This window comes from Solea solea, chromosome 6 (genome assembly GCF_958295425.1).
Source record: "Solea solea chromosome 6, fSolSol10.1, whole genome shotgun sequence".
In the NCBI taxonomy this organism is placed as follows: domain Eukaryota; kingdom Metazoa; phylum Chordata; class Actinopteri; order Pleuronectiformes; family Soleidae; genus Solea; species Solea solea.
Genome location: NC_081139.1, coordinates 25,882,825 through 25,895,570, shown reverse-complemented (window position 1 = coordinate 25,895,570; position 12,746 = coordinate 25,882,825). Strand labels below are relative to the sequence as shown.

At 40.4% G+C, this 12,746-nt stretch overlaps 1 protein-coding gene across 2 annotated transcripts in view; it reads right to left on the bottom strand.

Annotated features, from left to right (window-relative positions):
- slc2a9l2 (solute carrier family 2 member 9, like 2) overlaps positions 1 to 12,746 on the bottom strand; it is a 126,165-nt gene that overhangs the window by 18,867 nt on the left and 94,552 nt on the right. For both annotated transcript variants that reach the window (XM_058632609.1, XM_058632610.1), the window contains exon 12: positions 10,869 to 10,996. In XM_058632609.1, coding sequence (XP_058488592.1) covers positions 10,869 to 10,996 — 128 coding nt within the window. The remainder of the gene's footprint in view (positions 1 to 10,868; positions 10,997 to 12,746) is intronic.

Here is a 12,746-nt window from a genome sequence, read left to right as displayed (position 1 = left end):
CCAGTTTTTGCATCATATTGGATTGGATTTCTTTGGGAGGTTTAATTACATACTATTCTCTCCTCTTCTGTTTTGCTGAATGTTAAAAATATAATATATAATAATAATAATATAATAATAATCTTGACTAACTTTCAGAAAACATCAAGAAAAACAAAGAAAGTTTATTTCCCAAACTTGAAGTTAATACCACGCTCCGGGATATTCTTATGAAATCACAAATCAAGTTTTCATTGTGGAGGATAAAAAGAAACCTGGAGGCTAATGGAAACATGTAAGTCAGCAAGGGGTTGGCTGACCTCCAAATAACAGCTTTGATTTAAAACACAAACAGCTCACAGAGCAAAATACGTTGTTTGTGACCTTGGCAGACAAATGGCAGATGTGTTGGAGCTAAAAGGCAAATGACAGAGAGACACTGAAAGATGAAGATGGGCACAAGACATGTGGTTGGCTGAACATGTAAAACATCAGCAGATACTCAGCTAGTCCTTGGCAGAAAGATGTGAGTGTTACTGCAGAGGAACAGGCGGAAAACAAGAAGAGGCCACGACACTGAGAGAAGAGAAGCATACCAGCACAGGTTTGTATGTGGGTGGTGCAACGAAAAGCAAGGCTTCTTAGATGTGACCATTAGCAACAATAATGTCAGGCGGATTCTTCCCTGCACTGCTCTAATGTTATTTGTGCCTATAGATGATTCCTACAGTGGATCAATGTTATGAAAAATGCATTTATAGCATGATTCATCTGAAGGTACAGTCTTTAGACCATCTTCACGGGTTCTGCTTATGGGTGCCATTCATCACCTAATGGTCAAGATGAATGTGAAGATTTGACATGAAGAGATGAAAACAGGTCTGTGAAAGATGATTGATGGGCCTTCAAAGTTCACCGCAGCCAGCTGGATGAAGAATGTCTTCATTTATGACTCCTGTCGCGACGTTAGAGACTGCTGCACAACGTCACAGCGAGAGGAGATGAAGCATGATATTGTAAGTCTTTACATTGCAGTACAGTGATGATACAGTTAGTGTATCGTACGATTGATAAAAGTATGTCATCATTAAATAGTAAAATGGAAAAAATGGAAAATGTGTGGGATGTAAGATTCAACTTTATGATATGGTCAAATTAAATTCTGATTCACAAACAACAATGTGCAAGTATTACACTAATGATAACCTCTAGTGATTGTCATTACCAAGGTATTATTAAAAATAATAAGTAATATTATATCCTTATTACTACACTATTACCAAGTTGGAATTGTTTTCAAAATAAGATGGTGTTACTAAAATATTACCTCCCAATTCTAAACTTATCACAATTTCCATGGTGTTACTGCAGTGTAATGTAGATTGTTACCCACATGACGCAGAATGAGAGAAAATACAGAAACTAGTGTTGATAAAGCACAGGTTTGTCTGTCTTGAACTCAGTCAAACCTTTTACTAATGAGCACAACATTATCAGCCTTACTATCTCTTTTTTATTGTCCCTGCTAATTACAAGACTCCTGCAAATAGTTTCATCATTTCATCACTTTTTTTCTTGTTTAATTCATTAGCTGTACCTCAATAAAAAAGAAGAACAGAAAAAAGCATTTAGTGTCTTGCCCAAGGCATGTACGTAGATTAGGGGAGCCAGGAATTGAACCCGCAACCCTTCAATATTTGCTCTCACACTGAGCTACCATCAACAACGATCAACATGGTATTTTGTACACACAAACAGTGCAGCCAACAGCTGTGTGAGGCGGGCTTCAAACAGGCAAGGAAGCCACAGCTCCACTGTTCCTAAAAGGGGGAGGAGTCAATGAGCCAATGGCAACATTTGATTGACCTATTTTTATGACAGCATGTATAATTTCAATACTTTACTCTAAACTATGAAGATTTTCCCCTGACTCAGAAAAATAACATTAGATACCCACATACACTGTGTATACCTGAAGAAGTGGTTTAGCAGTTTGGTCCCAGCTCGCCTCGCCATGGCACGGGCGAGGCGAGCTGGGATGGCATTACCATTAGTACATACTCAACGTGGGCGGAGCCATCACTGCACGACTGCATGAAACTGCCGGGACCTCGTTTTAAACACACACACACACACACAAACGAGTGACTTGTTGTTTTCAGTGTAACTGAATCATTAGAATCAGTGAATTATAAACATTTGTTCAGTACTTCCTCCATGACCGGAGCACAGACTCTGTGCTGTCGCTAAATACACCATAATAAATATTGCGATTTTAGACATTTCCCTGGTAATTGTTGGAGATGAACCCACGTTTTTAGGATTGTTAAGTCTTTTTAACTGATCTACAGTTCGACATTGTTCGGCTTGATTCTTGTGTAGGACGTCTCTTCCTATGACGGCACTCTGACCAATCAGTGGCCGGCAGTCTGACGACGTCATGCATAGTATCACCTCAGCTCACTTGTGACCTCGCCAGAGCAGGTAGTAAAAAAAGTACCTGGCAACGTACACAACGCAACCATGCCGTGCCGAGGCGAGTAGAGCCGGTGGAAACACGCCATTAATTACACTTTAATGATGAGTCCTGCAGTTAGTATATAGTGATAGTATTGGAAAAGCAAATTGGCCATGAAACACCAACTGCTCTGTGGAAAGATTTTTATCAGTAAAAGTAAGCAGTATTTATTCGGGTAACTGCAAAGAATTAAGGCACATTAAAGGCTCAACACACCAGCAGTTATTAATGAAAAATAAATACCTCCTTTAGGAAGTATATTACAAGAGTTATGGTGAGTGAACTCTCTTCTGTTATCAAAAGTGTTTACAGTGCTTTTATGATCGTGAAAGCTGCAGCCAAAGCTATGGTCTGGCATCTTGTCAGAAAATACGCCTCCAGGATTCTCACGCTGCACCTTCACGGTCATAAATCCAGGACAAGTGGCCACACGGTCACACACAATCGCTGACCGGTTGACTTTGAAACCTGGCATATGAGTATATATATATATATATATATATATATATATATATATATATATATATATATGCAGTATGTGTATATATACATATATATATATATATATGTATATATAAGTATATATACATATATATATAATTGAAGAATATAAAAAGCTTGTTGTCGGCATGTCAATGGGAACTGATATGAAATTCAGTTACTTACTAAAGCTTGTCTTTGTTCTTTATTGCAATTATTAATGAAAACAGCGAGTTAAAAAAATGATGCAACACACATTGTGCTGGCAACCATTTTGAAACACTGAGTGTCTCATTCTCATTGGAAACATGGCTGCCAATGAGGACAAGGAAACTAAGACAAAAAAAAACCTAGAATAGGTTTTAAAAATGACTGAAAAAACACCAAATTCCATAGAGAAAATGTGCAATTTTACATCATTGCAAACAACAGCATATTGATCCTCTGCTGCCTCTATTAAAAAGTTGAAATGTTTTGTTTGACTTCTTTACTTAGCTTTGTATATAATAGAATAGGGTTAGTATGTTTGAAAAATCATGCTTCCCAACCTCAGTCTCCCCTTAGGTGAGTGCGTAGGATCATTAGGATGTTCATTTTAGAGAAGGCCAAATAATAAGTTGTTCTCTCACAAGCAGTTTACAGCCTCCCTCACAGATAAAGGGGCTAAAGTCTGAAGCAGGCATTGTAGTTTTTCTTTATGCGAGTAGCTAAATTGAGAATCCCACAAGCCCACTTCCGAAATCCTCAACTATATCGTTTCATGATTGCCACGTTGTATGTGTCTCTTGTCAGTGTAGACAACTCCCACTCCCAGGAACCATAAAAATGAGGGCAGACCTCTCGTCAAGGCTAAATCTGACCTGGCTGACGGCCCCACCGGGTTTGGCAGCGATACAGCAGACCACTGTGAGCAACTCTTCCTCACAAACAGACGATGGTGTTGGAGATAGTCCAGCTCCTGCTGTGAGAGCCGTGGACGTCCCCCTGTTGCATGTGTGAAGTTTGTATTCCAGACGCACAGAGGAGCTGTTCTGGCTCAGACCAGTGAGGGTCAGGCCAGCCTGACGCTGAATGTGGACAGTGCCAGTCTTCCCCCCAGCGTGATGGAAACCATTCGTGTTCATGCTTGTCATACAAAGTGGTTTATATCAATAAAACAGCGAGCACATGATTGTGTTGTTCTTCCTGCAGGATATATACTTCTCCCTTATGTCACAGCTATATCACCCTCTGTAAGGGGCACAGAACAGACTCACAATGCTCAACCTGCTCATTCTAGCCTGAAAATCCTCATCCTCAAATTCTTCAGAGAAATGAATGAGAATGGTAGACCACGGACTCCAGTGAGCAGATGTACTGACATGTTTGCACTCAATCTGGACAATAATCCATGACAATCTCACGGCATGGTTTGTGCAAACAGACTGCACGTCGTTACTACTGCAGACACGCGCGCAGACAAACTCATACATACTCAATGCATTCATGGCAGGCTAGAGGGAAGAGTGAGATTTGGGAGGCGATAGAGTTACTGGTTATGTGGATGAAAAGGTTTCTGTATTGTCTGTTTCGTGCTGTCTCTAAAGCCCAGGTGTAGAACATGACGATAACTGCAGCAGGCGTCACAGATCAATGAGACACGCTGCGATATTTTCTCTGTTATCTGTTTCTGGTGAAAGCTCCGTGATGGACGCAGGGAGGAACGCCATATTTCAATACGAGCCGTTAAAGTGTGTAACAACACCGTACGTGTCAACACTGTTCTTGGACACTGAAAAAAGTAACTCTTTGGTATTGTCTTGTCAAAAATGTTTAATTTGATACAACTGTTATATTTCTGCTCCTGGTCTATCTTTTCCTTTCACCGCGACCGGTCGAGGCAGATGCTGCACATCTTTGAGTCTGGTTCTGTCAGAGATTTCTTCTTCTCTGCACTGATGCCTAGTGTTTGCTCATCGTGTGATTGTTTGGGTTTCTCTGCTCTCTGTAGCATTGTAAAGGATTCTGCCTGACGACAGTCAATATCAACTCTCTCTCGTATGACGCCTTGAGAAGGTGGTGACTACAGTCCTTGGAGAAAATTCATGTGTGAAAGACATGTGTGAAAAATCTGTGAGTGCAATCATATCTATTTCAGCTTGTAACACAATAACATCCACAAAATGTACAGCTGAGTAGGAGAAAGTGAGCAGCGCATGTTAACGTAGTGATGTCTCTGTCCCTCCTGTGCTTTGCTACATGATCATAACATAGTTTACACACCTTGGTTTTTTAGAGGAGAGGGAGGGGGTTCGAGTTCCAATCAGCAGTTGCCATGGTTACTATTAGTTGGCAGGTAAAGTGTAGTCTTGCTACAATGGCGACAACCAGTGTTTGTTTCCTCACACTGAGGGTGAGCTTATAACCTTGATTCCACCTTTGCTCTCAAAGGTCTAGATCGTGATGTCGTATTGATCGATATTCAATTTACAGTCGACAACTCTGACCATGTCTGAACATGAGGTCGATCTGTTTATCACGGTGAGATAAGGATATTCAAGTGGAAAGCATGTCATTTCCCTGCTGGTAGTAGGGGGCGATATTACTGTGAGTGAGTAATGACATATACATTTTCAGAGAGTCAAGGTAGTGATGGTTTGGTCACGGTCAGAGAAGGAAATTGTGATTATATTGGACAAAGACTGTTGAAGATGGAGCCGAGAAGGTTCATGAATGTTGTGAAGGAGGACATGAGGACACGAGGACAGCTGGTGTAACAGAAGAGGACACAAGGGAGAGGACATGATGGGGGCAGATGAGGAAGAACAACAACAACAAGGCACTTAACCCCATGTTGTCAGCAGCATGTGGAGGGGTATGAAAGATGTGTGATAGAAAACGGCTGTTAAAATAACAAAGTATGAATAGTTGTAGCATTTCTGAACATTGGGCATGTTTGAGCCACTTCAGGCTCGGTAAGTCTGCCCCTCTCAGTCCAGAAAACAAAGCTAATATACCCAGCATGTTTGATTTACTCTCACGGATCATGATCTGGCTCTGGCAAGGCTAAGCTCAATTGTCTTCACTCTCACTAGTTTCTTCAGGGTCTTGGTTTCTAGGCTCATGGTTATTTAATCCTCATGGGCGGCACACTCTATTCTGATCACACAGCACAGACCTTATTAAAGGGAGTGTCAGTTCAAGACATTTGACTCCCGAGATTCACCACAGATTAGCCAGGATAGTTAATCCCTGAGGGAGACATCTGTGTGGATGATAAGGTTTGGTTTGGTTGAGAATGCGCCAAAAAGCGAGAAGTCACTATGTTCCACAGACCTTCGATGATCTTAGAAGAACAGCTTATTTCTACAAGAGAGCTTTTATTAAACTATGAAATAATGGATGAGCATCTGCTGTGGAAAGCAGCAGTACACATTTAATGGGATAAAAAGAAAAGAGTAAATGTGTCTGCAAATTGGTGAATGTGGCTCACGTAAGCTATGCTTTCTATCAAGAGTGTAAGGGAACTTACACCGACTGTTGAGTTAAAAATAATAATTGTGTTAACATGTATAATTGCAATATGTCATAACACAATTAGCAATCCTGAAGACTGCACTTTCAGTGCTTTAATTCAGTTGTGCTTTGAAACAGTCGCATACAATATTTAAACGATGTTTTCATGAACGTATTATCCCCTGAACATGAACCGTGTGAAAATGTTTTGATTACCTTATTATTACAATAGGCCATTTATATTATTCTGTGGGTCCTCCTCTGTCACGTCCCGATATACACCATACAATTCACTTGATAGTAAAATGAGAGGAGGCAGTGATGTGGAGTCGCCCGGGGCAACAGTCAGGTTTGAGTAATTAAGGAAAGACCTCGCAGTTTCTGGGAAAACATTTGATTGTTCCTCCATTCTTAAAAAAAACAAATGTGCTCCTCTTCAAGTGGACAATCTATGAGAAACCTATTTTCATCCTTCCAGCGATATAGTGCTAGAAGAAGAAGACTTCATGTTAGTTGTTCTCAAGCTGGTTTCTCAGCAGCAGGGGGCGCTCACGGCACAGTCAGTACTGACTATGGGCCTCATGCGACCACCCTTCAAAAAGCTTTTGCTGTGACGACGAGAGGTATGGCTCTCAAATCTACAGCAGACTGGGGGAATAAATAATCCCAGTTAAGTAAGAAACACACTGTGCAACACATTCAGTGGCTTAAAAGCTTTTCTCAGCCAAGTTAATGGTTGAGAAAAAGGTTCCACTGTGGTGTGAACGTGACTGTGGACCCTTTCCACCTTTCTAGAAACAACTTCCCATTTACCAATAAAGTTAGGTTTGAGAGAAAAACTAACGATGGCGAGTTTGTCCAGTGCATTACGAAGCACGTATGATCATTATGTTAAAAGCATGGCGGAGTGCATGGATCACTGAGCCTTCCCGGAGCATCATGCACTTTATCTTGGAGTCAGTCAGACGTCCCTCTCCCCGTCTCCAGCTCGTCCAAAATGCTGCAGCACGTCTTTTAACTGGAGCACGTAAGAGGGAACACATAACGCCTATTTTAGCCTCACTCCACTGGCTGCCTGTGCATTTTAGGGTTCATTTGAAAACCCTTTTATTTATTTTTAAGTCCTTAAATGGTCTTGCCCCGCCGTACCTCAGGTCAGCTGATCAGCTGCTCCTGCAGATACCAAAATCTAAACGGAAGCTCAGAGGGGACAGAGCTTTTTCTTCTTCCACAGCGTGTTAGACACGCCCCTTCACTGTCCACTTTTAAAACACATCTTAAAACCCATTTTTACTCTTTGGCTTTCAACCCAGTATGAGACATTGTTTTTTTTTTTATCTTTTTATAGTTTTATTGTATGAATGTTTCATTTCTGTTTTTATTAATACTTTCTACAGTATTTTTTTGTTTTATTGTATGTTTTATTTATTTATTTAATTTATTTCTTGTATCTTATTAATCTCCGTTGTACAGCACTTTGTTTCAGCTGTTGTTGTTTTTTTAAAGTGCTTTATAATTGCTAAAGTGCTAATATCATCTGCTGCAACAGTCCACCAAGGATTCTCACACAGGAGAAGCCCCTTTATAATCACCACCACTAAGACTACATTCATATGACTCTGTTTGAGCAGCTTCATGGAGCTCCATCGGGGCAAAAGTCGCTCGATGCTATTACCAGATCGCCATCGCTCCTGCAGAACTACAACAAGCACGATTGTTGACACATATTCAGTCGCTCTGCAGACGTCATCTTTATCATTGGTCTCACTGGTTGGTGATGTTTCCGATTGCGTGTGGAGGAAAAAAAAAATCCTTTCCTCTTTGCGTAGTCTGAAATATCCAAGATAGCTTTCTCTACTCTCTTAGACAGATGATTGGTACTATTACATTAGAAGAAGAGAGGAATAGAGGAAGTGCTGTATTTTCTTAAATTAGAGAAAATTAGGACAGCTTTATCTGGTTCTGTTAAAGTATTTGGAAAGCTTAAAAAGCACTCTCAGTCATATGATACGTGTACTGTCTGTTGGATTGAACTCAGACTGCTGGTACAGGATTTATGAGGAGGAAGGTGGTGTGTGGGTTCAACGAGAGGAACCTGTTTTTCAAACATGACCGTATTAAAAATTGCATTTACGATGTTAAAATCCAATCAAAGTTGAAGGAAAGAACTATTTTGCTATCAGCCCCTTGGTCAGTGGCTGCACAATCTCTTCCTGCTTTTCAATAAGAAGACTCGCCTATTTCTGGTTAACTGTCAGCCAGAGATGCAGAGATCTTCTACAGGCAGGGATGCAGCAGTGCTCTATGATGCTAAACATTTAAACAGGTTTTTCAAAGGAAAGGAAATGTATTGTCATTATACAACTGAGGGCTGATCAGACACAACGTGTCTCTCATTCTAACATTCACACATGTTGTGATGGTGAGAGGAAACTGGAGAGCGTGGAGGAAACCCACGCAGACACGGGGAGAACATGCAGAGATCCCAGACCGGGAATGCTCAACTACTAAAAGGCAATGTAAACATTTGACTTAATAACATTATCTTACAATGGTCAAGTTTCCCTTTAAGGACAAGGTCAGTGACACGCCATATATAGTGAATTAGGCTGGGGACTTTTGTTGGTTCAGCAAAACTGATCAATAAAAATTCATTGTCATTTTTGCTGAACAAGGAAACTTAGTGTTAAACATGAACGTTAACCTGTTTGTTGCAGTGACAGCACTTGCATTCAGGAGGCTGGTGAAGGTATTGCTAGATTTGTTTTTCTGCACCTAACATCTGCTCACAGTCAGAGCTCAACAGATGTTCGGCCAAAGTTACGTAGTTTTCTACAATGTTTTCGATTGCTTTTCTTGACGACAGTTATCTCTGTGGCGCACACGGCTCCAGTGTTGTGTCACCATGATCAGCACATCCTGCTGTCACTTTGAATTATCGTTTATTGAAAGAACATCTAGTGTGAAAGAAACTGAGGTGGTCAGTGGAGTGACGCATTATTCAGTAACAATAACAATGCAATATACATCTTTAATGTCAATATATCAAAGGTCTATGACACAATATTGTGCAAAAGGTTTATGAAGATGTGACAGATGATGCTGTAAAGTAAGAATGCGTTTCACAAATGTGAATACTGTTTATTTTTAAGTGATCTAACAGAAACAAAATCGTGACAACCTTTTTTGTAAATGGTAAATATTTATATAGCGCTTTTCTAGTCTTGATGAACACTCTGCTGCTTTACTCGTGTCGCGCCCAAGGGAATGGAACTCACAACCTTTGAGTTGAAAGACGGCTCACTCTACCACTGAGCTACCGCTGTAGGATTATAGGCAAGTTTATGATTATATACTGTATGCCACAGGTGCTAATGACCATCTGTGTCGGAGGCTTTAAACTGAGTAAGGAACAGTCAGACTCTGCTGACAGTCTGACAAGAAGACACAGGGAAGTTCTACAAACATCAGCAAGCTCTCTCCCAGGCAAAGATTTCAAAGCAGACTGTGCTTTGACTGTTCAAGCTCGGGCAACAATGAGACACAGTGGTCGGCCAACGAAACGGTGTGGCAGATGAAAAACATGTCATGTCCCTTTGAAATGTGCAGCAGTGACCTCAGCTCAGAACTGGCAGGTTCACCAGTCCACTATTTGAAAAAGTCTGTCCAGAAGTGGTCTTCATGGAATAAATCACCAAGAAACTCAACTATGCACAAAACATTAGTACTGGGGCGGAGAGGAACGGCAACAGTGAAGCATGGTGGAGGTTCCTACATCAAATGTATTCTGCAGCACGAGAACGACCCCAGACATTCAGCCAGTGCCATTAAGAATTATGTTCAGTGCAAAGAACAAGGATGTTTTGATCATTTTCTTCTGTTGGCTCACTCACAAAAATTTTAATTCATATGTTAATAATGTATTTTCACTTTGTGTGTTTTCTGTTCTCTGCCAATAAATGACTTTAAAACCCTTTTTAACTGGTTTGTTAAACTTTCCCTTGAGAGCAAATCTTGATCTTATTTATCTGACATTTTCATCATGTAATTCTCTTAATCAACTGTTTTTAAACTTTATTGTGGTAACATCACCCAGCCCTATATGACATCTGTTATAAATGCGACACAAATTGAGCATACTTCACATATGAATGCTGTGTTTAGTAAACGTGTGATGGCTTTTATTAAAAATGATTGGGTTTGTATCACCTTGGAATAAGCCTGTGCTCTGTATTTAAGACAAGAGCTTTGCTTACAGAGGTCACTTTTGATGCTTGCCATGATTCTACAGCAGCGGATGTCACTAATTCTGACACATTCTGACAAAGTGGACCTTTAAAGACTACAAATGAGCTGTAACGTGTGTATGCAGACAGGTTTAAACGCTGTAACTCACTTGGATGAAGGGGAACAGGAGACCCACAGCAAAGTTGGACAGCCAGTTCACCGTGCCAGCGATCATGAAAGCAGCCGGACGGTACGACTGTTCAAACAGCTCGCCGGTCAGGATGAAGGGGATGCCGCCTGAAGGAGACGCAGAGGAGAGAGAGAGAGAGAGTCACATCAAACCTTCACAGAGAGTAACAGAAACATAGAGCTTTCCTCTGAGCAACATATTAGGTTTACACACCACACAAGTACAAACCGGATGAGCTTAATTGGCTGATGGTTTAAATAACCTGGTTTTGGTTTTCCTGTAGACACAATTCACTCACTCACTCACTCACTCCAGTCCATATCCACATTGTCTCCAAGAAGATTTGTCAATAATATGATGACAAGATATTCCATGGCATGAGTTTCATTACAGTCATTAGAAAAGAAAACTGTGCAGTGTGCCTTATTTAAAGAGTTATAAATAAATAAAAATATTCTGCATATCTGTCTCCATGGATGTTTTTTTTTTGACTGTTCCGGAGATAACATTTCATAATATTTGTGGACGTGATGTTGCCACGAAACCACTTCTCCTCAGAAGATAGAAAAAGGAAAAAAAAAGGTAAGTCATGCATCACGCAACACAACAACAGCTGATGTGTTAATGTTTCAGGAAAGGAAGTCATATTTATGCACCTTTGTTAACCCTCAGTGCTGTGGAGGATACACAACTGATGATCTGATCTATTTAGCTGAGACAAAACATGGAGTTAGAGACCGATATGATCTCTTTGACAATTGAGACCTGGACAAAGATAGCAGCAACACAGTTACAGTAAATCTCTCTTTACCAGTCCCAGCTGACATAGGGTGAAAGGTCACAAATCCATTGCAGGACAAGCACACACCGAGTCAAATAACCATTCACTGTCACACTCTGGGGTATTTTAGAGTGTCCAATGAACCTCTGCATGTTTTTGGACTGTGGGAGGACCAGGAGAAAAGCCCACACACACAAGGAGAACATGCAAACTCCACACAGAGAGAATGTGAAACTTAAAATTATAAATTAAAATCATAACATTTGCTCAAACCTTCACCAGAGCTTTACACTTGTTCAGTTAGAGTTAGATGATGCCCTGTTTGCCATGGATACAAATGTCACTGTGGGACATTTGTTTTTCTTGCATGAGATTATACGGTGAATGTGGAAACAGACAATGATGCACAGTAAAGTACATCTATACTGTGATACTATCATTGACTCACTGACATAAGTATTTATATACATTTTAAAAATAACACGTTTATCTTACAACAAGATAAAATGATAAAGAGACATAAAGAGAAAACTCCCCTGCAGCCTCATGCCTTTGATAACATTATTATTATTATAAGTCATGTCTTATCTGCACTGTGTTGTCTGAATAAACTGTGGCAGGGCTGACATAGTATTGTTAAAAGTATGGAGATAGTGTTCAGTTACAGTGCGATGCCTCAACAAAAAACAACAATAGATGTTGCAGAATTGCACACTTTGTGCTTCTGAGGATGCAGAGGTTGAATACAAGCCTCACTGCAGGCTATCTTTGTCACATAATTGCTTCGGAGAAGACTGTTAATTAGCTCCAAACCATTTCAAGGAAGAAAACAAATGCTCACAACAACCCCAAGCATCATCTTAGATAAAATGCCCTCTGATAATAATGTTTGTAAAGATGGCTCACAGTTCAAAAAGTATGATCAGCTACTTAAATATGATTAGACACCAGTCACCAGCCAAAAAGAGATTAATGGTCACTGATATGAAGCGCAGGTGCTCAGCTTCCCCTGAGGATACATCCTCAGTTGGGAGAGTAAATGTCAAAACGCTGTAAACATTTCTGAAAGGCTCTTC